The sequence below is a fragment of the Protopterus annectens genome, chromosome 10.part0, assembly GCF_019279795.1.
Source record: "Protopterus annectens isolate FY-2018-M chromosome 10.part0, PAN1.0, whole genome shotgun sequence".
NCBI lineage: Eukaryota > Metazoa > Chordata > Ceratodontiformes > Protopteridae > Protopterus > Protopterus annectens.
The window spans coordinates 406,190,387-406,218,256 of record NC_056744.1 but is presented as its reverse complement, the minus strand read 5'-3'; the positions used below and the strand labels follow the sequence as shown (position 1 = coordinate 406,218,256).

General features: G+C 41.7%; 1 protein-coding gene across 1 annotated transcript in view; it reads left to right on the top strand.

Annotated features, from left to right (window-relative positions):
• The window catches only part of TPR (translocated promoter region, nuclear basket protein), a gene marked incomplete in the record, with an annotated part of 1,837,142 nt that overhangs the window by 1,542,888 nt on the left and 266,384 nt on the right, over nt 1-27,870 (top strand). Inside the window, 1 exon segment of the mRNA XM_044085316.1 lies at nt 9,004-9,095. Within this exon segment, the coding sequence (XP_043941251.1) occupies nt 9,004-9,095 (92 nt within the window).

The window sequence follows — 27,870 nt, the reverse complement described above, 5'->3', positions numbered from 1 at the left end:
TCTGTTTCTTTACTGTTGCATTATTCAGTCCCTCCCTCCTTTCCCTCTGTCCCAGTTCTTGTCTTGTATTTTTATTGCCCTCCTGACCAAGGGGCTCCTATACATTTTTCCTTCTCGAATAGCATGTTTTCCTTTGTCCCTGTGAGTATTTTGTTCTTCCTGTAGCTTTTTTCATTTCTGAGCATTTGTGTTCATACATCACCTTAATGCCCTATGTCTTGCACAGGGTTGCATATATGTGACGTAAGGTGCGTATAACACTTAAAGGCTTTGGTATACAGTCGGACATTGGGCTAGCCTTGATAGGAGATTTCTACGGTGAGTAATACTGCAACTGTGAAGAGAAAAACATCAACTATTAAGGTAAGATTTTACACAGCTGTAGTTTCTCAAGGCTATACTTCCCTAAGGAGACATTTCTTTACCTCCTTTTTCCATCCTTACTCTTCCTTCTCTTCCTTCATTTGAAAATTGCAAGGAATCTTACTCTATGCATTCCTGCATGGCAGTCAGTAGCATCAGACTCTTGGGTGCTAAGCACAATAAATCAGAATTACATTGGACGGTGCAGTGGTGTAGCAATAGCATTGTTGCCTCACAGCAAGAGGTTCTCCAGTTCGATTCTCAGTTGGAGTGCCTTCGGTGCGGAGTCTGAATGTCCTCCCTGCATTCGTGTGGGTTTCCTCCGGGTGCTCCGGTTTCCTCCCATGTTACAAAGACATGCGTCTAGAGTGTTTCTCCCTGGGCCTCCGCTGAAAATTGGCTTCATTCCAAGTTAGACTTTCCCGGTTGACACAGTTAAGTAAATAAAAAATACAAACTTCAGTGGGCAATTCCATTCCCTTTCCTTTTGTCCGTAATCCCAGAGTCTTAAAAACACCAGTCTCATCTCATCTGACATTATTATGGAACTTTTACATCTGGTTGTCAGTGTCTTTCCCTTGAGAACAATGAGGAAAGGCTTTCACTGGAGACTTTTCCTTTTTCTCAGGAAAAAGGGAACATGGAAGGCTGTTGTAAAGCTGTCCAAGCTAAACACATTCCTGCTTATTCCAAAATTCAGAATATTGACACTTTGTACTCTTTTTTTTTTCATTCACTTTGTCTTTCTGGTCACTTTAGACCTGAAGGATACTTTACATATCCCCAAGTTACCAAAAGCACAGATTTTTTTTAAAGCTTCTTTACCTTGGGATTATATTAGTCAGTTTACTGTTTTGCTCTTTAGTCTTTTTACCACCCAGAAAGTTTTCACCAAATGCTTTGTTCTAGTATTAGCTCACCACAGACTTAAATATATATATTCCCTGGTTTACTATTAAAATGCAGAATGACTGTTAGACGACTATGGAAATGCCAAAGATTAGTTGACCAATTTCCATATTGGCAACTGTCACTTCTGCGAGTCCCCTGTTCAGCGAATGCCACTGTGCATTTGCTCATACAAGGGCGATGTTTATATTGAGATCATGGGACAGTGCGGATTGGGAGATGTCCACTTTTCCGCACTGTAGTGTTATCTTGGAGTTGGAATATATATATAATATTCCAACCTAATTAATATTCCAAGCATCGAACATGTAAACTGCAGTTTTGATAGCTTTATGTTTACATGTTCGATGTTTTGATGGTAAACCATATTCCTGTATTGAAGCAAGTGCCTGATTTCAACGACAACCAGTCAAGACACAATACCTGCCTGCAGTCATCCATTGGCTCCACTGTCAGATTATTTTTACTGAGATGCTTCCTGGACACAAACATTATGAATGTTTCTTCCTCTAGAAAACAATGCAGCCTTATCAGTACTACTTCATTTTTTTTCTCAGTTTGTTTCTACCGCAAGACAGTTTCTGGGAGGTGTACGTTTCGTGACCTCCGCTCACCTTATTCTAAATGCCAGACTCTACATGAAAAAGAGCAATGTTTTCCCAAATCATTTTTGGCCCAGCGCTCTCACCCTCTGTCTTTCCCAATCCCATACAGACTCCAGTGGGTAGGACAGTTACATCTAACCCAGGAGTCTCTCTCTCGCCTAGCAACCCTCTTGGACAATGGCCACTGATGCTTCTAACTTTGCTTGGGTGCTATGTCTTGTAGAGTCAAAGCTCAGGCAACCACAGTGCAGATGGAGATGCATAAACCTAAAAGAAATGGTGGCTCTGAAACGTCTGAATCAGCTTTGGTATCCAGGGTCTTTCAGTGGTAATGGACATCACCACTGTGGTGTGATACATAAACTGGGAGGAACAAGATCATGCCTCCTTTGCAGACCAGCCTGGGACACTGCACTTTAACCCAACTTGTTTCTGTAGGCAGCTTACATTCCATCAGATGAAAACACAGTAGTAGATACCGAGAGGCTCCAGGATAGATCCTCACAAGTGGATGCTACATCCAGAAGACTTCTGCAGATAGTCCACCAGTTGGCAACCCCTACAAGTAGATCTGTTGGTGTCTTATCAAAGCAGACAGCTGAAACATTCCTCCCTAGAGGCTTAGAAAACAAATGCATTGTTAGTTCCCTGTATTGAGATGTTTCTTGATGCTTTTTGCTTCTTCCCTCTCATTTTGAAAGTCCTTCAAAAGATCAGGAGGGACTTACCAAAGATGCTACTAGTGACTCCTTTTTTTGGCCCAGACAGCACTTGTTCTCCCTTGTCATGCAACTTGTTAAGGGCTGTCACCAAAGCATTCTTCACAGTGGGCTTGCTTACATATGGTAGTTGATCTTACTTCATCTCAAGATTCAAAATATTGGTGTAATTGCATGGATGATGGTGTCTTTTATCCCTTTTAAGCACCTTTTCACTGAGGACATGCAACATGTGTTAAGAAGCAAAAAACTGCTCCCAGGAACTCTTGTAAATCCAAATGGAAGAGATTTTCTTTTTAGGTGCTAAAATAGATGACGGGACCTATGTAAAGATAGTGTGTGTATTCCTGATTCTCCGTTGCCTTTGTGAATTGCTCTATTATGACTAATTCAGTAAACATACTACTTTAGGACATTTCAGGTTGCATGCTACTGGATTCTCCTCTTTCGTCTTTGTCTCAATTCAAACTATTTTTAAAGAGAAGGCTTCTTCTTGGGACTTGAGTTTTGTTGTAAAAAAAGGTAACTTAATCTCCCTTTGAGCTTGCTAAAGTGATATCTGAATTAAAATCCCTTATGCCAGTTTAGCCTTTTTTTAATAAACGCTTTTATTAAATTATCACCTAAGACATAGGTGAGCACACATTAATACAAAGGAAAAACACTAACATTTTTTCATTTACATACATTATACATTACATTTACTTTCTCTTTATAATGACTATCATTCATTCCAACATTGCATATATAGCTCAATTTCTAGCTTCTGTTAAACCCCACTCTGCTTCCTGAACCTTATTCTGCTTGTATTGGTCCCACAAATTCCATTTACTTCTATGTAATCTGCTCATTTCCTTTTCTAAAGATCCCACTTCCAATTCTTCTCTTTTACAGCACACAGTACTTCAAATACAGTTGTTTTAGATTTTTATTTCCATTTTCTATTATTCACTTTTTTGGCCAGTAGAGTTAAACTTAATAAGACCTAACTGTGTCTAGGTAAAAGATCTTTTGTTTTATCTCAAAAGAATAATTCTCTTAGTCATTTACTCCCCTAATATTTCTGACAGAATATAGGGGAGTTTTAAAATCTGCTAACTCATTATACCCCCAAAACATTCTCACTTACCTCTTTCTTCCCCAGCGGACCTGCAACATTTGCTGTCTATTTTTACGTTTATTTTTAAATTCTAAGTCTGCTTGGTGTATTAAAATACCTGTACATACATGTCAAAGCAAAATCCTAAACTTTCTGGACTTTGTTAAATCCTTGGAAGCCATAATATGTTCTCCCATTGTTACTTTGTGCATTGCTTTTCCATTCTGTCTTCAGTCTTTTATAACATACTCTAATCTTTACAGTTATCATGTAGTATATTGTATGCCCTACAAATTATCCAGTTTTAGCAGCATATTCTATTCTAGATTCGACTAAAAACTCAGAGCAGATCTTTAACTTAGGACTCCCCATCCCCACTGTAGGAGGTGGGAGTTGGAATAATGGTTGCAGAATTTATCTCTCAAACACATAGGATAGGATTTCATTCCCAGGTTTGGTCACTGATTGGTTATTGGCTAGGCATATAATAGTCTTCAGACTGATTGTGTAATACAAACCTACCAGATGTGTTTGGGGGAGAGGATTGACATATAATGGTTAAGGTCTTAACCTCACAGATAGTGTATAGGGCTTGATTCTGCCCTCTGGGTATGGGCTAGGCTTGTAGTCTGCAGACTGGTGGCCTAGTATTTACTTATGAGCCTATGAATCCCTTTCTCTTTACTTCATCAATCCTAATTAAGGAAGGCAGGCTGTAACCTGCATTCCAACCTTTTTCATGGCCACATCCCACTCTGTCACCTTTTACTTACTAGTTATTTGCTCCCAATACCTTGGTTCCTTTAACATTTTTCTTCAGTAAATTCCAGCCACATCTTGCCCATTTTCAGTACCTCTACATGCAGTCATCTCCATTGACAGAATCTCCTTTCTCCATTCTCATGTTGGCTTAGTTCTTAGAATACTTTCTGCAACTTTGAGTATAGCATTCATTCATTAAGGATGTGCATCCCAAATTCCTCCCTCTCCTTATTTCTTGAGCCCCCCCACCCCCTCGTATCTGCTTCGTCATCATTCCTTTCTAATTTGAATTATTACCTTCTGCTAGTGCTGTATATAAATAGCTTTAAATCAAGTAAATCTTAAACCGTCTTGTTCTGTTGGAAGGATCAACTTATCCCATTTAACTCTTGCCCTCTTTCCCTGATAAATTCCTTCAACTTCCACAACTTCTCCTGTGGTTGATAAATGTATACCTGACCTGTATATAGAACTAAAGACACTAAGCATTTTCATTGCTTGTATCTTTATTGTCCATATCCATAAACAAGTGCTTCCAGGTTCTGAATTGTGTTATCTTTTGTTTACTCTCTGCCAACATATCCTTAGCTGCCATTACAGAAGCCTTTTTAATCCAAACTCCTAAATACTTTCATCTCATCATATCCCCATAAATATGGGTATTGTTGAACCATTTGGGTGGTGGTACATGATTTACTTCTATAGCCTTTGTTTTATCTTCATTCATTTTATAGCCCTAAAAGACCTGAAGCAGTCTCAAAATGTTCCATTACACAGAAATGTCCTTTTCTGCATTTATCAAGTACAAAATAGTTTCATCTGAAAACAAAGCCACCTTTTCTTGATTGACATACCAATTATATCCTTGACTTTGAGTCCCTTTTTCTTTTTGCCAGTGGCTCTAAATGGGGTAGGGGGACAACAAAGGGAAAAGAAGATGGCTGTGCCTGGTACCTCTGTTCAAACCCGATTTCAGAGAGGAGCTCTCCCACTTTAATTCTTGCTTCTGCTGCTTCATATATCCTAATTAGCCTTATTATTGTATCAGAATAGAACTGCTTCCATTTCCTTATTCATAAAATCACAGATCATTCTTTCAAATGCTTTCCTTAATATAGAGTCTCAAAATAACAGCGATATTGTCTTACATTCTGCTTTCCTTTAGGTAATCGTTGTCCTGTTAATGTCCATTTTTTGCTTCCCCTTCACAAACCATGTTGAATCCATATCTGTCAATTTGGCAACAACTTTGCCAACTGGTTAGCTAGTATAGGGATAATTTATAATCATAAAATATCTGCAACCAGCTACAGTATAAAGTTTAATGTAAAACAGCACTCAAAACTCTCTGGCACCTTGGCACACAGCCTTCCAGGAGTAATGTCCTAGGGTATTACTCCTGGAAGGCTGTGTGCTGAGACGCCAGTGTGTTTTGAGGGCTTTTACATTAAACTTTATACTGTGGCCAGTTGTGGACTGGGTTGTTTTGCTTTGATAATTTATAATCATGTTTTAAAACTGAATGGATCTGTATAAAGCTGGGTCTGACAGGTCCTTAACCTCTTGGGGTAATACAGCCATCAGAGCATTCTGCCAAGATGCTGGCACTACTTTTAAAATACTATTAAACAAAATCTTTATAATTTCTTACCACCTAAGTCCTACAGGAATGCAATCTGCTCCTGGAGACTTCACTGCAAAATTGGTTGTACATCACCATTTTTAGCTCATCTCCTGTTTTAACTATATTAGTTGTTCAGACTCGCCTTACTCTACTCTTGGCATAAATAAGTCTTCCCTAAATATTTCCATTTGTGCTCTTTCTTGTTTTCCACATTCAGGATCTGGTTATTTTTCTGGTCATAAGCGCCCTAAGTTTGGCAACATCCCTTTCTAGTTTCAGTTGTCGTTGTGCTTAAAAATTTTTTGCTGTTAGTAGTTAGCAACTGTTTTACCCAAACCTAAAATTTCACTCTCCTTGTTTATCAGTTTCTGTTTTCACACTAGAAGAGCTGAAATTAAACTGTTGGTCAGTAATCTGCTGTCTTGGAAGTCCCATTCTTTATAGTCTGAGCAGGAGAAGCTTGGCAATTTGTTTCCTGTGCTTTTTATGATGTTGCAGGTGGCTAGTCAAATCCTTTCCTTTTGGATTGCCAGTTGTGTTGTCTTTGGTCATTGTTCTCAAGTGCATGGGGTGCATCTACTTCTTTGTCTCAGAATATATCTGTGGTAGGACTTGCACTGGTAGTCACTTGTTCCTTGATGCATACCTTCACTGAGCACTTCAAATGCATCTTTACTTCAGAAGCCTCCACTTTGATGCTTGTGGGCATATTTTCCTGTAGACTTAGCCTTTCTAGCCCTTGGATGCCCCTTTATGGATATTGCTTGGGATTCTATGAAAGTATTCCTCCTCTTAAGATGCTGAACCATGTAAAATACATGTACAAGTGCTCACAACCCCATTTGGTCTATGATCAGGCCCTGTGCTGTAGGTGATTTATCCTCCCCTCCCCCAGAGCTTTTCGGATATAGTTTGTGGTAGAAAAGACCACTTTATAGGTATTACAAGTTTGTAATTGTGGATTCCTTTTTCTAGTGTTTCTTTGCATTTCCCTCCCCCCTCCGTGCCTGAAGCGTCAGGAACTCTAGAATGAAGGGCTGTATAGGACACTATTCTTGGCATGCGCTAAGGAGATGCCTCTGCACAGAGTGCATGGGATCAAGATTTAAAGAAACAGCGGCTTAGGGCATGTGCTAAGGAGATGCCTCTGCACAGAGTGCACAGGATCAAGATTTAAAGAAACAGCGGCTTAGGGCATGTGCTAAGGAGATGCCTCTGCACAGAGTGCATGGGATCAAGATTTAAAGAAACAGCGGCTTAGGGCATGTGCTACGGAGATGCCTCTGCACAGAGTGCATGGGGTCAAGATTTAAAGAAACAGCGGCTTAGAGCATGTGCTAAGGAGATGCCTCTGCACAGAGTGCACGGGATCAAGATTTAAAGAAACAGCAGCTTAGGGCATGTGCTAAGGAGATGCCTCTGCACAGAGTGCACGGCATCAAGATTTAAAGAAACAGCTGCTTAGAAGACTGGGAAGGATGCACCTACGTTTTCAACCCTTCAGAAGATCTATTGATATGGTAAGTACTGATGTTGGGATAAAGGTTTGCCTTTCTCTTCAGTCCTTCAGAAGTGATGTTTATCTAATGGACAGTCAGTGAAGTAAATTCTAAGCTAATATTTGCTTTTCCTAGCTGCTTCAGTAGTGTAAAGATATGAAGTCCTGACTATGGCCCGGATGACCCTGGTTGAATTAGTACCTCAGGCAGCTGACAGAGTGGCAGGGAGGATGGATGTCCCTTGTGATGATCTCTTATGGAGACTGGGGATGTTACTATGAGGTGGTGGGGTCTAACGGGTATAGCTTGGTAGGAATATCTGAGATGATGCAAAGGCAGGGTGATTCGCTGCATGCCTGCCCCTGATGGCTGTATATGGGAGGGGGATAACAAATAGGGTTGAGTATACAGGGGACAAAAAAAGAAATGGATGGATGACAGCAACCCCCACCCACCCCCTCAGGGTACCTTTATGATCCTTGCTGGCCTTTGCAGGATTGTGCCCTTTGGGCCAGGGGTGATTAGAGAGCTGGTAGTCCAGCAAAGAGCATGTGACATTGGAATGGCTATTAAGTATGACCGGGAGAGAGAGAGAGACACTCATGCAAAAAAAAAAAATGCTTTTCCTGTCAATGTCTTGTCTCATTTTAAACGCCGTAATTGGACCAGTTTGCCCACAGACTACCCCATTCCCCAATCTTTTAGTTTCCTTGGTAGCATTTTTTTAAATAGGGTTTATATCCACTAGGCTTAGCTATGGGAAGCATACCTCGCGACCACTTGGAGCAAGAAATCTGGACAGAGCCATCAATAATTTGGGTGGGGGGGGGCAAAGGCCAAATAAATAGGGATACGTTTTAAATATTGCTCTTACAAACTTAGAAAATTGATAGAAAAACATGTTTTTATTAGCTTGAGTTTTCTGAAGGGTGTGAAGTCTAAAACTCAAATGTCTGTCATTAATTTCTGACTTCCGCCCTCAATAATTTGCCAGAAAACTACAATATTATGAGAAACTGGCCCAAAATATGAAGCAAAAATCTGGACATTTTGCCAAAATCTGTACAGTTAAAGAGGTATGATGTGAAGCCCTCCTCCAAGGAGAAGGTGAGTATTGTTTGACCTGCCTGCATCTAACAAGCTAGTTGAAGGCTTCTTACCACAGCAAAAGTAAGTGGGCTACTCTTCCACTAGCTGGCCAGCAGTTTCATTCTCTAAAGTAAGTGCCTGTAAAACGAGATGCTATCAGAGAGGTAGTATTACTGTAGGTATTTGGTCGACTGGCTTGGTGCTGATTTTCTGAAACAACTGCTTATACAGCTGTGCAAATTGCATTTCATTTTATATTCACAGAAGTTATGGACAATGTAAGGCTTAGAATAATAGCTGATATTTAAGAAACTAAATGTATATATTTTTGTAGCAGCACTTTTTCGATGATGAAGATCGTACAGTTCCAAGCACTCCAACTCTTGTTGTACCGCATCGCACAGATGGTTTTGCAGAAGTAATTCAGTGAGTTAATTGTCTTATTCCATTCCATATGTATATGTTGACGTTTTTCTCCCTGACAGTTGATTTTTCTTTAGCTGTTGTACTGTTAAAGGATTAGCTGACAAACATTCATTATTTCAAGAACACATGTGTTATGAAATCATGTAAAAATGTATGCCACATTACATAGTTATTTTTTCCACTAGTCCCCATGGTCTTGCCCAGCTGCACATGTATACCTTGGGACCATTATCCTTAAGAAATGGTTTCTCTGTCACTATCCATTCTTTCCTGACTTAGTAACACACTTGTTTTAGTTATCAGTCAGTGTTTTATGTGTTTCAGTGTATTTTAAACAGTGGTTTTATACATTCAGAATATAGATGAGTGACACCAAAATTAACTCTAATATAAACATGCAGACCATGTGTTCATTGCCTTAGGTTGTTGGAGGGTAAACATCTCCCTTCCTAGAGATGCAGCAGCCTCTGCTGTGGTTGTAAGTAGAAAGTGCAGGGCAGCAGCAGTTTGCATTTGAGAGAAGACGCCACTAAAGAACACTAACTGAAGACATTGTTGAGTTTAGTCTAATTTTATTTAAATGCCATTGATGACTTGGCCATTATTTAGCTATCCTAGGCTTTTGTCACATTTCTTCTCCAGATGAGGCCAGAAGTTCTGTGTAGAAAAAAAGAAAAGAAATGCTGATGTAGAGATGCCAGAAAATGAATCTTATTTTCTAAAGAATGTAATGAGGTGCACTCGTTAATTATTGATCACAAACTGCTTTCCAAAAAGCCTTGATATGATCAGTCAAATCTGAGAAAAAGTGGCCAGTTTTACAGAAAGAAGCCTGACAGAGCTTAGACAGCAGACTGATTCACATCACGCCACTGAAAATCAGAAAGTTGTGTCGCTAAGCAAAATGTATGTGTCTTTTAATCCTTTGCTTTGCTTTGAAGTGCAGTATATAACATCACAGGTGTGCTACACATATCCATTCAAAGTAGTGCAGTTTGTTTGTAGCACTTTTTAATCAGAATAGTGCTAGATTTACACTTTGAGAAGCAATGTACATGTTGACAATTGGAGACAAGAAATAAATGTACTGCAGTGCCAAGTGCAGTTTTTTGAATTTTAAAATACTGTCTTTGTTATTGAAGTGTAGTATAAAATGTCACAGCTACACTTGACCCCCCCCCCAACACACACACACACTCTCTCTCTCTCTCTCACACACACACACACACACACACACACACACACACACACACACACTCTCTGTCATAACTCCAGTCAAAGAAGTTGTGAAGGCTGCCAGCCTAGCCAGATAGAATTTTATAGATAATTCTATTATTTGTAAATATTAATGCAAGACGCAGGCTTGTTGTCTTAAATGGAAAAAAACTGCTGTTAGATGTGGAACTGCAAAAAATGTAACAACATTGCACTCTGCTGGCAGAAAGCTGACCAAGTAAAACATGTTGTGACCCTTTGATCTAAAGTCGGCACCAGTCTCTCTAGATGAAGACATTCTTTCTATTGTTTTAACCACAAATTAAATTGCTAGATTTAAACATGCAAATGTATTTTTATTGCTCTGCTTCCTGACCAGCTGCAAGATAACACAAGGAGATGTTAAGAATGTAAATGTAGTTTCTGTTAGCCTGGGAACCCAGGGAAGTGTGAAGAATGATGTAATGGGAACCAGAAATGTGATTTTAAAAACAGAGACAATCAGAGATTAAGCATTTTTGTCTTGACCATCCAACTCATCAGCACTCTTGCCTGTTTTCTTATGTAAGTTGTCTTAGACTTGTTTTCTTTTCGAAATAGCTAGGAACTAGAAATAGACTGTTTTTCTGTGATGTCAGAACTGTACTAATGAATTTTCTGTGTGATCTCTGAACTGTTGACTAGCACTGTGTAGTAAGAAGTGTTGTTTTGTGTTTTTATTTATTAAATATTTTAAAACCTTTCAACTGTGGCTGTTTTGTGTAGAGATAATTTAAGCTCTAGAGTACATTGCGTATTTCTAGTGGTTACTGTACCAAATCACTGTAATAAGCCTTGACTGTTTAGTTATACTACCAGTTGGATAGTAATATTGCACAGTAATAATTTGACACCCTTGTAAGGGCCTTTAAATAGCTGATAAGTATTAGCTGGGTGGTGGCAGGTGGTACTACCGTATAGACTGGGTAATAGGGGCACAGCTGGAGAACCTGTGCCAGCCTTTCCCAGGAGTGTCTGTGTGGTTGTATAAACGCTTATCTCAAAGTGTGTGTGTCAGCTACTTGGGCAGGGACACGAAGCACTGGTTGGACAGAGAGGGTGCTGGAGGCTTTAGCTTGCCCAGCTAGGCTGAGATCTGTACCCTATAGCTGTGCTAGTGGGGAGTCTCATTGGGGACCTGGAGAGCAAGGGAGCAACCAGCCCGGACTGACTGTGATCTCTGTGTGCTCTTAAGGGAAATTGCACTTTACTGTGTGTATTTGTTATCCTTTCTTCATATATGAGACTCCCTCTCTGGTGTTAGTGATGAGGATTGAGGTTCCTTGATTGCTGGGCCAGGGCACGGGCATCACAGAAGTTACTTTAAACACACACACACATTCACTATCATCTAGCTAGTTGTAAACATGTAATCTGTAAATTATTAAATAGGGAAGTAGATGACTTTAACAACTGATAAAAAAAAAAAAAAAAAAAAAACTAAAATATCCTTTAAAATACATTAAAAATCTTGACAGAAAAAAAAAAAGATTAAGTGCAATAATGCCACCTTGTGTGTGGGTATTACAGGAGGATAATTTATTTTCCAGGGGTGGAAAGGCTGCCTGCTTTTGCTGTTAAACCTTTCAGTAACCATGAGCAATCCAGTAGTATTTCCCTTTTATTCCCACCCTTTTAAATGATAGTGCTTACCCACCAAATTGTATTGGGAATGTGCACCATAAATGTCTGGATAATGACATTTTAAACATTCCATATGTAACATTTTAAACATTTCGTATGTAACATGCAGATGCTTAATGGGCAAGGTGTAAATACTCGAGAGAACGGTCTAGGTGAAAGGACAAGGTAGTATGGCTCCACTATTTAACTCTCCCTCACACAGTGCAGTAAAAATGACATTACTATCGAACTCTCCCTCACACATTACAGTAAAAAAAAGATATCTGGAAACTGTTCTGCTTACCTGTTGGCTTTGAGTGAAGATTTGGAAATGTGTGAAATCAGCATTTTGTATACTAATGGGGACTCGTTTAAAAGCCTTATGTCAGACGATCCTCATGTTAGCTTACTTCATACTTCGTGTACGACTCACTGTGAGGAAAGTGCAGTGTGTAAGTAACTTAATATAACAGTAGATGCTCGAATAATCACTGCTGCAGTAGCCATGTGGGTTGCATCCTGCAGAGGATACAACAGCAGGCCAACTTACAAAGTTTCAGGGTACCTTTCACACACACCTAAACCATTAGTCTGTTCTTGCTGAGCTCAGTAAAAGGCAGGTTTGTGTGCCAAGTCCTTTAGACTTTTCATGCCACCTGCAAGAGGGCGGCTAAGCCTATGAGAGGGCATTGCTAGGAACAAGAAAAAATAAGTACACAGCCTGGCATCAAAAACACACACACAACAAGGGGAATGGAGGGAGGGAGCAGCTGTTGCAGCAGTGATCATTAGAACATCTACTGTGATGTCCTTCAAGGATGCATCTGCAGTCCTGACAAATGGGTTGTCCTGTCGTCAGGCAGCCCTTCGGTCGGCCGGATTCCAAAGTCTGGGTCTGGCCTCGGCTGGTGTCGCACTTCACCCGACGTCATCTCTCCTGGTCTTCGGGTATAAAGGCATCAGCCGACGCCATTTTCCTCAGTCTTTCTTGCCGCGTGGCGCCCGAAGCAGAAGCTGTTCGCAAGTGTCGGTCGGTCAGATCCAGAGATTACTACTTCGAAGACTTCTAAAAAGCTAAGTACCCCGTTGGGGACTCTTTCTTGCCTCAGCCGATGTCAGAAAAAGTAAATAACTGTTTAACTTGTGGGAAACAAATACCTCATAAAGATTTCCACTCTTACTGCTTACCTTGTTTAGGCCCAGACCACGACGTAGCAGCCTGTTTAGCCTGTAAGTTTACTTGGCACCAACTAGAAAACCTTTTCCATTTGCTTATATATGATTTTCTAGTAACAGGCTTTCTTGCCTCCATTATTACCTGCTGCATGTCCTCAAATAGGTGCCTAAAGAGAATGAAGACCCTATCATCCAGGCAATTAGTTGGTTTACTTACACAACTGTACTGTGTTCATCATATTAATCACTGCTGCATTGTCTAAGCTGTTTGGGTAGATTAACATAGCTTAGAGCATCTGGAAGGTGGAAGTGAATGGTCCCAGCAAAGCTTGACCTAGACTTGGAAAAGGAATCTTAACTTGTACTTTGTAAATGTATGTATAGAGGACAAAGTTGCTGCTTCTAAAATATTTGAGTCCAACCCTTTCCAAAAAGCCATAGAAGAAGCCAAGGCTTTAGTAGTGTATGCATTGACGCTCTGTGGAATAGTTTCACTGTGATGAAAATAATAAAAAGGTAATAACCTGAGACAGCTATTTGGAAATGGTCTGCTTTGACACTGTTGTCCCTTCTTACCTTCACAAGCACTGAACAGCTGATCAGAAGTTTTTGCCATGAGCTTTGAGTTCAGGGAGGATCACAGGGCAATGGATATTGGCTTAACATAAGCTCTGATACCACTTTAGTCATACAAGAATGATTAGTCCTCAAAGAAGCCCTGCCTCTGTGGAAAATGAGATAAGGCTGACCCACCATAAGAGCTTGCAACTCTGATATTCTTCTTGCAGAAGTCAGAACAGTCACTAAAACTGTTTTCCATGGTAAGAACTTCAAGTCAGCGAGATGAACTGGTTCAGGTGGAGCAAGTGTTGGGTTTTTTAAGACAAAATTAAGATACCAATGAGGAGCCATCAGTTTTTTGGAGGTGTCTCATGTAATACCACTTTCAAAACATTTTGACACAAGAATGACTTGAAAGAGGGGGATCCATGGGCAGATGTGCTTAAATAGCCGAGATATGAATCTTGGTAGAGGACATAAGATAGTAACTCACAAATATTGCAAAACCAAAGAAATAGCCCTGAATGAGTGTTGTGTATATAGTTGGGGAAATAGAAAACCTTTTCCATTTTGTTTTTGTGTAATTTTCTAGTACCAGGTTTTCTTTAGGGAGTTAGTTGAAGTTAATTGGGATTAGGATGTATCGAACACCCCTGTTGTTGTGTAAGTAGATCAGTATGTGAGGAAGCTTGTGGTATCGCCCCTGGCCAACTCCAAAAGAAGGGAGAATCACTGTTGCCTGGACCAGGAGGGAGGTACCACAGTGATCTTGGGTGATTTTTTTTTCTTAATCATCAAACGTACCTTTGGTATTGGTAGAAAGGCAAAATGTACCTTGGGTATCGGCAGAAAGGGTAGAAAAGCATACAGGAACATTCCTGTCTGTGGAAAAGGCATCTGTCTTCCAGGACTTGTAGTCTTAGAGCAGAATTTTGACAGCCAATTGCTCAGAGGAGGAGGCATAAATGTCTACTTGGTGAACTTCTGCCGGATCAAATCTTGAAAGACCCCATGATCTAGTTTCCATTCATGAGGGGTCTGCCTTTGTCTTGTTAAGTTAGTCTGCCACACAGTTTTGCTGTTTTGGAATGTAGGATGCCTGTAGAGGTGAGATTATGCTGTAAAGCTATATCCAATGCTAACATGGCTAGTCTGCACAGTGGATAAAATCTGGTTGTTTACTTCATGTGGTGGTGTTTGTAACAAATTAGTCGTCCTGTGGACGAGGTCATTCAAAAAGTTGAGTGCGTTGATAAAAGCAAGCATCTGTTTTGTTTGTGCTTGTATGTCTTTGTTGTCCCAGATACGTAGCATTTTTCTCCATCTTGATATTGCTTGTCAAGCAAAGTCCGAGGTGTCTGTGGTGACTAACTGCTTTGGAACAGGAAGGGAGAAGGGAAGACCTGGATTCAGAGATATTTGATGCGTCCTCTGAGTGATTTCTTTTCTCACAAATTCCACAACTCGAATCTGAAAAGATAATGAGTGCTGGTGCTGTGATGAGAGACTTCACGTGAGAAGGATACAGTGGTATCCAGTCACATGAGAACGATACAGTGGTATCCAGTCACGTGAGAACGATACAGTGGTATCCAGTCACGTGAGAACGATACAGTGGTATCCAGTCACGTGAGAACGATACAGTGGTATCCAGTCACGTGAGAACGATACAGTGGTATCCAGTCACGTGAGAACGATACAGTGGTATCCAGTCACGTGAGAACGATACAGTGGTATCCAGTCACGTGAGAACGATACAGTGGTATCCAGTCACGTGAGAACGATACAGTGGTATCCAGTCACGTGAGAACGATACAGTGGTATCCAGTCACGTGAGAACGATACAGTGGTATCCAGTCACGTGAGAACGATACAGTGGTATCCAGTCACGTGAGAACGATACAGTGGTATCCAGTCACGTGAGAACGATACAGTGGTATCCAGTCACGTGAGAACGATACAGTGGTATCCAGTCACGTGAGAACGATACAGTGGTATCCAGTCACGTGAGAACGATACAGTGGTATCCAGTCACGTGAGAACGATACAGTGGTATCCAGAGTCTTGTAAGAGGCATCATGAGAATACAAATGCCACAAGACAGAGAATTGTGAGGTATTCCCTTGCAGTGACCAAAGTCTGAATGGAAAACCTGTGAAATTTATCTCGATATAGATCTATTTTTTTCCAGTGGAAGAAAAGTTCTTTGTACTGAGGTATCTAGAAGACACCCCAGGAACATGGTCCTGTGTGATGGAGTCAGAAAAAAATGTCTGAATGTTCTTAATGGAATCCCAGCCTGTATTCTTAGCTTAGTATACACCTATGAACCTGACTACCACTAGGGCCTTCATAAGCCTAGCTGTGCAACACAGATGTATCCCACAAGTTATACATTTTACATTTCTCACCCAAGAGAGACAAGGAGATTCCTTACACCTTGAAAGACTCTTCAAAGATAAGAAAATCCATCTAAATATGGAAAATGTGGATGTCCTTTAGCCTACAATGAGCTGTGACAGGGGCTTGACACGTAATGAACACTCTTGGAGCAGTGGACTGACATGATACAGAGACAACCTTAAGAACCCCCTGAAATTTGGGTGAATAGGCATGTAGCATGCATCTTTTAAGACTAATGTTAGCAGAAAATTCAAATGAGGAAGAAAGGGTGCTAGGTTGCAAAGTGACAGCATTTTGAACTTGAGCACTATCACACACTAGTTTAGGAAGGAAGGCTCCAGATCTGGTCTCCAAGCATTTTCTTTTTTTGGCATTAAAGACATTTATGAATAAAAATTTAATATGGAAGATTCCTCCCAAAGGGAGCTTATCTGCCCAGCAGTTAAACAGCGCCAGCCCACCATCAGGCCTTGAAAGCTTGCAGAGGAGCACTCTATTTGGCAGCAGGAAAGCATTGAAGGGCTTTGCATCCAAACCTGTCTTAGCTCAAGCTGATTAATGGTTTGGGCTTGTGAAAGGTGCACTGAAACTTTGGAAGCTGGCCTGCTGTTATATCTTTGGCATGATATAACCCGTATACCTTGGGCTACTGCAACGATGATCAATATGTTGAACATCTCTAGGTATAGTTTACATGTCAGACTGCGTTGATGGAATGTTCAGGAAGCAGTGGATGATGCACAACTGTGTTTGTATTTGAATTTTGTGCTTGAATACTTCAAGCACACATCAAAAGGGCACAATGGTGAACCTCACTAGTATAGTCCGGCTACTTATTTGGCTTCCAGTGGTAAAGTATCTTAAGACTCTCAGTACTGGGTTTGCAACTTCATTTCCAATTTGGCATTTTTCCCTAATGCACCAGTGCTGGTGAGGGAGGAAGCACACCCTACTATGATGCATGCTATATCAGTCCTAGGTCTCAGTTATTTTTTGCTGCTTGCACAGTTTGAATCTAGATCTTGACATTCATGATGGCAGAGTTCCTATATTTGATGTCCATTTTCCTAGGTGACTGTAAAAAGTTCAGTAAGTCAGTTCTAATGTAATGACTGAGGAAACCAGAAGTTATATTTGAAGAAATTATTCTGATACGAGATCATCCCCAACCAGCAGGGTTAAAACCACAGGTTTTCAATAAGCATATAAAGCTTTCCCAAGCTACTAGCCTTTCCTATATACCCATAATGCAGTGCCAGCTAGTTTCATCTCCAGATCTTTTGTGCTGCTTCAGTAGTATGCAGTTCTTTTTGATCTACAAATCAGGCAAGGCCAATGTAATTTATCTTTAGACGTCCTATTCCTATGTTGCAGTATTCTTAGCGTGGGATTCACCACCTCAGGTGACCCAAAAGTTGGTTCCTATAGAAAAGCTTAAGCCTAGCTGCTGGTAGGTGTGTGGGACATCACACATAGAGCAATAAACCAGGTACCTTAAATGTGATGTATAGGTGCCAACGTTCAGGTTGCCTGAGGCAGGGAATCCCACACTAAGAATACTGCAACATGGAAGAGAAGGTCAGCTATGGTTATAGTAAGATTTTACACAACTGTTCTTTTGTTTCCCAGCCATTCTTTAGGATCTGGTGGTGATTTTAATACTTTTTGACACAGCTGTCTCTCTCTCTCATTACTGCTGTCATCATTTAGAAGGCCATTAAGGGTTGTTTGAGACTTTTGCTGGAAGATTTGCTCCTTGCTTGCAGTTGGAGAAACACTGAGGGTGGGATGTGCAGTGGGCTGATCGCAGAGGCTGTTCCCTCATCTTTGTGAGGGATATTCCTGACATTTCCCCTGAATCGCTTAGTCACGTTTCCCTGGTTTCCAGAAAACTCACAGTGCCTTGTGTGTCCCCATATGAATCCACCCCAACACACCCACACTCAGAGAGGAAAGCTGGCCATGCCTCTTCACCCTTCCTCATCCCCTGCCTGGCTTCTCAAGTGTTTGTTTGTTTGTCTTCTCGGCTTTTCTCGGTTAGGGGTCGCCACAGCCGAACTCCGGTCCGCTAATGATTGGCAGTAGATTTTTATGGTGCCAAGTTGCCAGCCCGACTCCAAACCTTCAGCGAAGGCACGTCCATTCACGCATGTCTTTCGGAGGCCACTCGACCGTGAGGAGGACATGCAGACTCCACACAGAAGGCACTTCAGCCGAGAATCGAACAGGAGAACCTCTTGCTGTGAGGCAACAACGCTACCGCTGTATCACTGCGGCTTGTGAAGGTTGCTAATTAAACCCTGCTCACCTTGGTTGTTGTAAGGCTCGATCCCTTTGTATCACAGAACCAGGCTAGACCCCAGTGTGTTTTTTTTTCCTGCACTTTGTCATGTTTATTGCTGTGCAACTGCCTTCTGGCTTATGGTTTTGCTCCATTATAAAATTGGGAAGTTGCATTGCACATTTATTTTTGGCTGTAAATTGTTTGCCCTTTAAACCTCTGCCACTAGTGATTAGTGTGGCTTGTTGTTTGGATCATTTGCCATTCCGAAGTTCATATTTTTCTAATTGCTACTTTGACTTCTGTGTGGATATCCTTTCTACATGTAATGAAGTTGGTGCATTTAAATGTGAAGACAAAAATGCCTTCTCACTGCAAGTATTCACTGACGTTATTGGTCTTTGGGAGGATCATTTGAAGGAAGCCTGTGTAGTATGTCATTCTTTTAGTCCCCAAACTATCTAGTACAGAAAGAACATGTTGATTTTTATATGGTTTGAAAGGCAGCCTCGCATCCACCCTAGCAGGACTTCAGGCACAGCCCTTGGGGTTGACCCTTTGGGCCCCTAGGACTGAGTGCAAGTCTCACCTTCTGTAAATACAGGGAAAATAACTGTGATAGAGACACAAAAACAAAACTGACAGAAGTAATATTTCTAAATATTCTCTCATAACCTAAGAAATGTTGGTTAGAGATAATATCCAACTATTGCTACTACTCATGGAGTCTCCACATTGGCTGTAATTGTTGAATTTTCTCCCTTAGACTAGTGAGACAAAGTGCATCCTCTGTGTTTGATTCAAAAGAATCCTGTACTCCAGTCTACCCATATACCAAGGTAGCTGATTGTGCCCAGTGGGCAATAAATTATGGGAAGATGAGGGATTTTCTAAAGGATCATCAGGAAATGTTTGACTCTTCCCTTTTTGACATCAGGGTAGATAAAAACATTCCATGCCTCCTTTCCTTTGTTTTAATCTCTGTTGTCTTCACCATCCTTTGTTGTGATGCTAGTCTCGGTGAAGCCTGTCATGAACCTGCAGATTTTAAGGGATGTGTAAACTTTGGTTGTAGTCTTTTTCATTGAGGTTGGAGAATTCTGCAATGGCAAAGGCATGGATTTCAGTGGTTCAGTATTGAGGCCCTGTGCCTTGTGGTTAATCTTGGCCCAGACATTGTGAAAGGTTGTTGGTGATCTTGGCTAGGTTATCCTTTGAGGCATTGGCCTCTGGATTTTTAGTGTCCAGCTTTGTCTCATTGGGCTCAACAACCCTGTTCACGGTTGGGCTCAGTTCAACCTCTCACCTCAAACATAGTCATCAGTGGATTTTGGTTTCCAGCATTTGGGAGCAGTAACCTTAGTCCTAGTGTAACATTAATATCAGTTTAATGAATGAAGATGCTAGCATTCCCAAATTATTTGTTCTCTGCAAATGTACCATGTCACATACTGCTTCAACTAGAGGCATTTTATCTGTCTACCCCTTCAGGCACTCATTCATCTAGACAGCATGACAGAGGGTCTGAGAGGCACTTGCAGAATTGTCCATTTCTGTCTGGATTCCATCATGCTACTCCTTCATATTCATATCAGGTCTCTCTGTGGTCAGGTAATTATTGCAGGTGACCATCTCCTGCAGATGACTGCATATTCAAAGAAACTGCTCTGGTGATGAAGCAAAGAGCAAGATGGACTGTAGACCTACATCTGACAGGATCCCACAAGAAGCATGTTGTAACTTCCCGCTGTTCTCTTGGGGGTGGTCCCGTAGCAGACAAGATGGTTCATCCTGTTGTCTGGACTAGTAGAGAAGTACCTGGTGACGTGGCACATTTTCCAAAAGAGGCAGGACAAAATTCTGCGATGTACCAAGGACTGGATTTGTAAGAGGCTTAAAGGCAGATTGTTGCCCTTAAAAAGGCTCCTACGAAAAGCCACTCCAGTAGCATACAAGGATAATGCCGTGACTACTACCTGGTTGACCTGGATTCGATTAGTGGATCAGGAGACTTATAGAGCAGCAGTAGAGAGAGAGCGTTTGTTGATGATGCTTCCTTAATGGAGGAATGGTTCAAAGACAGGAGTTGCCCTCTGATATAATCAAGTATGGGAGGCAGTGCAGGGACTGGGCAGGGAATCTAAATGCCCCTCCCCCAGGATGAAAGCAGAGACAAGCGAAACCCCCAGGATACTGCAAAGATCTACAGTTGGCCTCCAGCAAGAACAGGAGTAAATTGGGGGGTGGAGGCTGGACTGGTACACCAAGAGTGGATGTGGGACATTGGGGGACAGGCTGATGTCCCAAGGGGGGACAAAAAAAACTCAAACCGCAGTGTCCTCTGTCAATCCTCCCAATTAGTAGTCCACAGGAATATGGAGCATGTTTGTCTGTAGTATTCTGTTAGGATAGTGAAATGTTAAATATGTTATGATATCTGTAGGAAGTATCCGATTTGCTAGAGGAGTTGCATGATGGAGGCATCAAGGGCAAGTCTGCAGTATCTGATGGTGACCAGTCCCTCCATGTGACTTACTCATAACTCAGTAGGTTGTGCTTTTAAGCAGCAGGCATCACTATAATTCTTTGCTGACATTCCTGGTTTAAGGCATCCTTTCTTAACATGCCTTTTAATAGGTCTGTCCTGTTTAGATTAAAGGTTACGGAAAAGCCGAAGAGCTGGATAAAAGATGCCTAGACCCTCAGAGTGGTTGTATGAAATTTCAGACTCTTTATTGCCTCTTTTCATGGATGTGAAAGAGTCTACATCCGTTATTTTAGCAATGCGAGCAGCAGCAACAAGGGCATCAGATCTAGGAAAAGTAAACCAATAAACTGGGCATAGAAAATTCCAGAACTAATAACAGTAATAGCTAGGGTACAAGAGGCTCTTTCTGAGGACATCAGTGTGCATTGAGACTGGGAAGGAGTCCAGGAGATTTCTCCTGTGCTTCTATGAGTCAGCTGTCTCATTAGTTTTTGCTTCAGACTTGAGTGTTTTAGCCAAATACACATTCATGTTTGCAGTGAGTAGAAATTTAAGTAGTTGGTGTTTTCATTCCTGGTTGACTGACTCCTTGCTGCACAAGTTGCAGGTCAGGAGTCTCTACCAAGTCTCTTTCAGCCACTGGAATTAACATTGAACACCAAGGTCCCAGATGGAGCCCTTGCAGACATTAATCATCAGTTGATGCACCTTGGACATTGTGTCCTATAACGCACGTCTTTCATTGGATAGAAGTCTTCCTATGTGAAGTATAGTGTATTTGTTTCAATATTTTGGTCATAGTAGTTGTCTGGCTTGGAGCACTGGAACTGATCTTTACTATTTACATGTTGCTTCATACAAGTCTCTCCAGTACAATTCCACAGTGAATACTCAAAAGTACAATAGACTATATCAATAGGTCCAACATCTTTGCTCATGAAGATTTTCAAGGTATGCAGAATGCACTCGCGATGATGGCTGTCCAGTCTGACCCTTACTTTGGGCTGTCACCACTGACGCCTCTGTCCTGTAGTTGGAGGAGGCATTCCGAAGGACAAGACAGTCCAAGGTGTTAAGTCACAAATCTAGGCCAGTCTGAAGGTGAGTATTGTGGAAATGAGGGGTGGTGGTCACTCTACAGGCTCTCCAGGACTGTACCTCAGCATCCACTTTCCAGCCACACTGCCAATGTGGTTTAGTACAAAAATGAGAGAGAATTCACTCCTGCCCCCTACATCAAAAGATGATGAGGGCATTGATGTGGGCTGTGCATCGCATCCAGTCTCAGTCCTGATGAATCCACTTTTGTAGCGGACTAGCTTAATGCTTAATGATGCCTCATGAATGGTCCTGCAACACACCAGCTTTTCTGCCACTGAGGGAAGCCTTGCTGTAACTTGCTTGCATCTCTGCCCACTGTCATGTGCACCACTTCTATTCCATCTTTCTTCTGCTGGGGGCATGGTGCCTTGAATGGCCCCCACGACTCTATCACACTTTCTTCCATTTTCCCTTATTCCAGAGTTCATTCAGAAAGCTAATAAGCAAGTCTTGTCATTATTCTAGTCTCATTTTAGCCTTTCAGATACATGCTAAGTCACTCATCTGGCAATCCTCCCTTAGATGTCTCTAATTCCACTTATGGCCATGGACCCGTCATACCAACCTCAGCTTTTTAAATCCTCACTTCGGCACAGAGACCCAAAACAAGAATGTACAAGAATAAAGACATTTTTGTGAAATTATTTCCAAGTGAACAGATCCCTTTGCAGCCCCACTGACTGCACTTTTAATTTTCACTTTTCTGTAATCTTTGATACAGACCTAAGTTACCGTTATATAAAACTCCACCTTGCAGCCATATCCAACTTCAATGTTTACTTTCCACATCTGACCTTCTGTCAAGGACCCTTCTTTATAGAGTTTTTTTTTTTTTTAAAGAAAAGGTAACATTTCCTCCTCTTTAGCCTCCTTTCTATTGTCAAGGGCAGATAGTCTAAGGTGTTAAATCACAGATCTCGTCAAACTTTCGAGGACTCTAACCCAGCATGCACTTTCCAGCCACACCTTTCTATTAACCATTATTTCTGCAAGAAGAATTTATGAATTACAGGCTTTTATACCAAAGGTTGTAGCTGAGGGGAAAAAAAACTTAACCAATCCCCATATTTGCTTGTATTATTCCCTAACTACTTAAACAGAAGTAAATGTTTATGGATTCCCCCAGAGAGATTTTTTGTGGACAGAACCAAATGAGTTGGAAAAGATTCACAGCTTTGTCTTTGTCTTTTTTTGTAATTAGAAAAAATGATATCCAAAGTTATGAAAGTTTGTCCAAATAACTTACCAGTTATGTCAAGTTCTGTTATGAAAATTTTAACGCACTATCTTCTGTGTATAGGTTCATAGGTTTATACTAGGCTATCTGCCCTAAGGCATTTATAAGCCTAGCCCAAAGTTATGTGGCTTGCGCCACCCCTTATGTTAGAAATAATGTGCCCATTAGTTTGTTGTGCCTCTGTCCAGCAGTGACACAGAGATGATTCCCAGGGTAAACCTACGATCTCCCATCCACCGGTCAAGATTTCTCTTGAACAGAGCCAGCGAGGTGCTCTGCCTCACATGGACCGGGATTTTATTCCACAGCATGGGGAGTCTCTGGGTGATAAATCTATCCCTCCAGCACGTCCTATTTATATCCGTGCTAAGGTTTAAGTCACTTGCTCTAGTGGTTCTGGTGGATTTGGATTTTTTGAGGTGGAGCATGTCCATTAATTCGGGTTGGTCATGGCCTTGTATGTCAGGCACAGGTCACCTCTGAGCAGATGGTATGCAACTGAATAGAGTTGGAGTTTCTTCAGTCTGGCAGTATATGACAGGTTTTGGAGTCCCTTTATCCTTTTGGTGAGGAACTTTTGGGGTCTCTCCAATTGCTGAAGGTGTCGGGTGAGATACATCCCGAATGGGGTATTGTACTCGATCATTGGTCTGATAAGTGAAGAGTACAGGGGAACAATGACCTCACTTGATCTGGATGTGAATCACTTCATGATCAGATGGGCAATGTAGAAGGTCTTTCGAACCACTTTAGCAACGTGAGTGTCAAACGAGAGGCCACTGTCAACCTGGGTACCCAGGTCCCTGATAACCTCTTCTGTGCTTAGTGGGTTGCCACCTATATGGTAGCTTGGGGTTACCTTGTTTTTCCCGAAGGGTATGACTATACACTTTTTTGCGTTTAACTTCAGGCCATGGCTCTGGCACCAGCTATCAGTTTCCGTGAGACCCTTCTGAAGGATGTCTGTGTCCGATGTACTATCCACTATGGCACCCAGTTTGCAGTCATCTGCAAACTTTGTCAGCCATAGTCCTCCTATGTTTGCCTGTACTTCTGAGAAGTAGATGCCGAACAATAGGGGGCCAAGGACTGAGCCCTGTGGGACACCACTTGTAACCGGCTTGGAGTCCGACATGGCTCCAGCAACTCTAACCCTGTGGGTTCTGTCCTTTAGCCAGTTTGCAACCCATCTTGTGACATATGGGTTTACATTTAAGCTGGTAAGTTTCTCTATGATACCCGAGTGGGGTATTGTGTCGAAAGCTTTTGCAAGGTCAAGGTAGGCTGTATGGACTGCCTTTCCCTCATCAATGGCCTTGATAACTGTTTCAAAGAAGTCGACCAGGTTCAAAAGGCAAGATCTGCCCTTGACAAAGCCAAACTGGGTTGGGTCCAAGGTCTGCAAGTCCCCTATGTCCTTGTTTATGAGTTCCATTATGATCCTCTACATAGCTTAGCAGACCAGGCTTGTTAAGCTTATGGGGCGGTAATTACCAGGGTCCGTAGAGGTACCACCTTTGTTGAGTGGGACCACAGTTGCCGTACACCACTCCTTGGGCACATATCCTGTGGTAAGGCTAAGATTAAACAGCTGCCTTATGTGTGGGTTTAGTTCTTCATTGAGTTCATGTAGCACACAGCCGGGGACACCATCCGGTCCCATTGATGCTGTGTTTTTAGCTTTAGAGAGAGCAGCTTTCACCTGCGCATTTGAGATGTCTGGGAGGCTACACTCTGTTGGGATAGTTCTCTCTCCTTTTGGGGGGGTGAAGTTTGCGCTGAACCTGTCTGCCAGTATGTTGGCAATGTCTGTGGGCTCAGTGATTTTTGTATCATTTTGGACTAATTCTGAGCATATCTGGGAGTTTCCACCCAGGTTTCTGACATAGCTGAAGAAGGCCTTATGATTGTCTTTTGAATCTATGGCAATTTTTTTCTCAAAGTTGGCCTTTGATGATTTTATGAGGGATCGTAGTTTCTTGCTAGTACTGATCAAAGATGCCTTCCCTTTTTGGGATTTTGCTCCATCATGTAATAGCTTTCTCCTCTTATTGTAAAGTTTGTTTATGGCTGGGGTCCACCAGACTGGACATTTGCCCTTGGTGGAAAGAGTCTTGGTTTTATTTGGGATTGCCTGATCCATGCAGTCCTGAAGGTGTTCATAGAAGGCATTTGTAAGGGCTTCCGCAGCTTGGGTTGTGGTTTCCATTGGCTCGGGAGCCTTGAAGGATACCACACCTGTCTTGAGTAGTGTGAAGTTTGCTTTAGAGAAGTTCTTCACTGTGGACTTTTTGTTTGGGGTGGGGGCGGGATGTGGATTTCTAGTGAGATTAGTTTATGATCTGATCTCACCAAAGAGGGATATACTTCCGGTGTGGAGCATTTTGTCCCCATGTTTGTGATGATGAGATCTAGTATATTTTCTCCTCTAGTGGGGATGGTGACTAGTTGTTCCATGGCATTTGAATTTATGAACTCCAGGAACCTTTGGGCTAGAAAGTTGGGGCTTGAGTAATGTTCCCAGTTTATATTCGGGTAGTTGAAGTCACCCAATATGATGGTGTTTGGTGATACATTTATACCCTCCAGTGTCTTCAGGAAGGCTGTGTGGGTTTCCTGAGTTTGAGAGGGTGGCCTGTAGCATGCTACAAATTGTAGAGCAGTTTTGCCTATGGTTAATTGCACCTGGATGGTTTCCGATGCTTCGTGTGTAGCCACCAAGCTGGAGGTGTGGGTATCCTTGATGAATATGGATACACCCCCTCCTTTTGTGGTATGGTCCGGGTTTTGGGGCCGGAACGCATGATATGAGGTAAAACCTGATAGTGCTGGGGTGCTCTCAGGAGCCTTGAACCAGGTTTCAGTCACAGCACAGACATCGCTGTTCTCCATACTGAGAAGGGCCTCGAGTGCGTGCATTTTGAGATTTAGACTTCTGGCATTGAGCAGCATTACCCTTAGTTTCTTCCCGTTTTTGTTTTCTAGGGTGGTAGGTTTAGAATTTGATCAGACCATTAGTTACTTATGACATTTTTCAGAACTACATTTTTTGATGATTTTTGCAACCGCAATATGGGTTTTTCAGAATGCTTTCACAGGCCACTGTAAGCTGGAGATGATTTGGTTTAGGTCTTCCTTCTGAGGCACTGAAGAGAGGTGTGTTCTGTTGCAATCACCCAGAAGAATAAGTTAAGGACACTCTCCTATTTGTTAACAAAGATGAACCTCCTCGTATGGAATATGAAAGCTATGTACTCACCATAACAATGGACCTGGATGAGCAGGTCCATCCTGGGCAAATATACCTGTACTCCTACCTTTTATCATGGAACCGTGGCCTGGAGGATGTTGCTTGATCTTTACTACATTTTGCTTGCATGTTGTCTTTCTTTAGAGAAGTATAGTTGAGATCTGGAGACGAGTAACTTGCAGAGTATTGCGGGCAAAGTGGAGGGGGTAGAAGCCTGGCAAATTAAGTGCCAGGTTGACTAAAGTTTGTGGTTTTAGTCCAGTTTGACAAAGAAGGACTTGTTCGTCCAGATCTGTGACTGTGCTAAATTAACTTCCATTTCACAACGTGTTCCATTGAGTCTTACTGGAATATTTTTAATAAAATGTGCAAACTTATTTGTTTATATGTCAAATGTTAAGTAATGGCTTTGGATACATCCTGAAACTGCATGAGTAAAATAACATCCATCGATTTTACTGTAGAGGTATTTCCATATTATCAGAAAAAATTGTACTTTTATTATTAAAAAGAGTCTGTAGTATTGCTATTAAAAAGAGTCTGTAGTATTGCTAAAAAAAACTAAGTGCAGCCATGAGTAGAAATATATCTGATTCTGAACTGCAGGTAGTCGGAGAAATAAATATTAATCGTAATATTTTCTACATTTATATGAAAGAAATAAACTTGTGAACGACACACCTACTGAAAGAAGCGTAGCTGTGGTGAGTCAAAAGGGGTAGCTGCCCCAAGAGCAAGGGATTTAGGGTACATGATAGTGCTGTCCAAGCATTTAGAAATGAATGGAGATACATTTGTGTTTGACTGAATCTGTTTGTATGGTTTTCAGCATTGAGGAGTAGAGAAAACATTTTTATTGCCCTTCGACTTGGTGTCGAGGGGGTCGTCAGTTGGGGGGAACTGCACAAGTTGCCAAATAACTCTGCTGTGGTTCAGCCTTGTAGTATAATATTTACTGTAGAACCTCTGATTTGTTGGTGACTTTAACCAGCACCTTTCAGGCGAACATGAGTTGTCGTTTTTTGGCTTCCTCCATTAGGGGGTCACCACAGTAGATCATTGGTCCGCAGAATGAGTGGCAGTAGAGTTTTACAGTGTCGAGTTGCCAGCCCAGTGCCTAACCTTCCTCAGAAGGCACACACACACCTAGGGCCAATTTATAGTGTCCACTCTGCCTGCACCATGTCTTTGGAATGTGGGAGGAAACCGGAGCAACTGGAGGAAATCCACGTAAACACAGGAAGGACATGAAGACTACTCCACACACAAGACACCCCAGCCAAGAATCGAACCAGAGAACCTCTTGCTGTGAGGCAACAATGCTGACTGCTGCATCACTGCAAAGCTCTTTAGGCTAACATGAGTAATAGTTTGAATCTCCTTTGCCTATATAATAGTGAT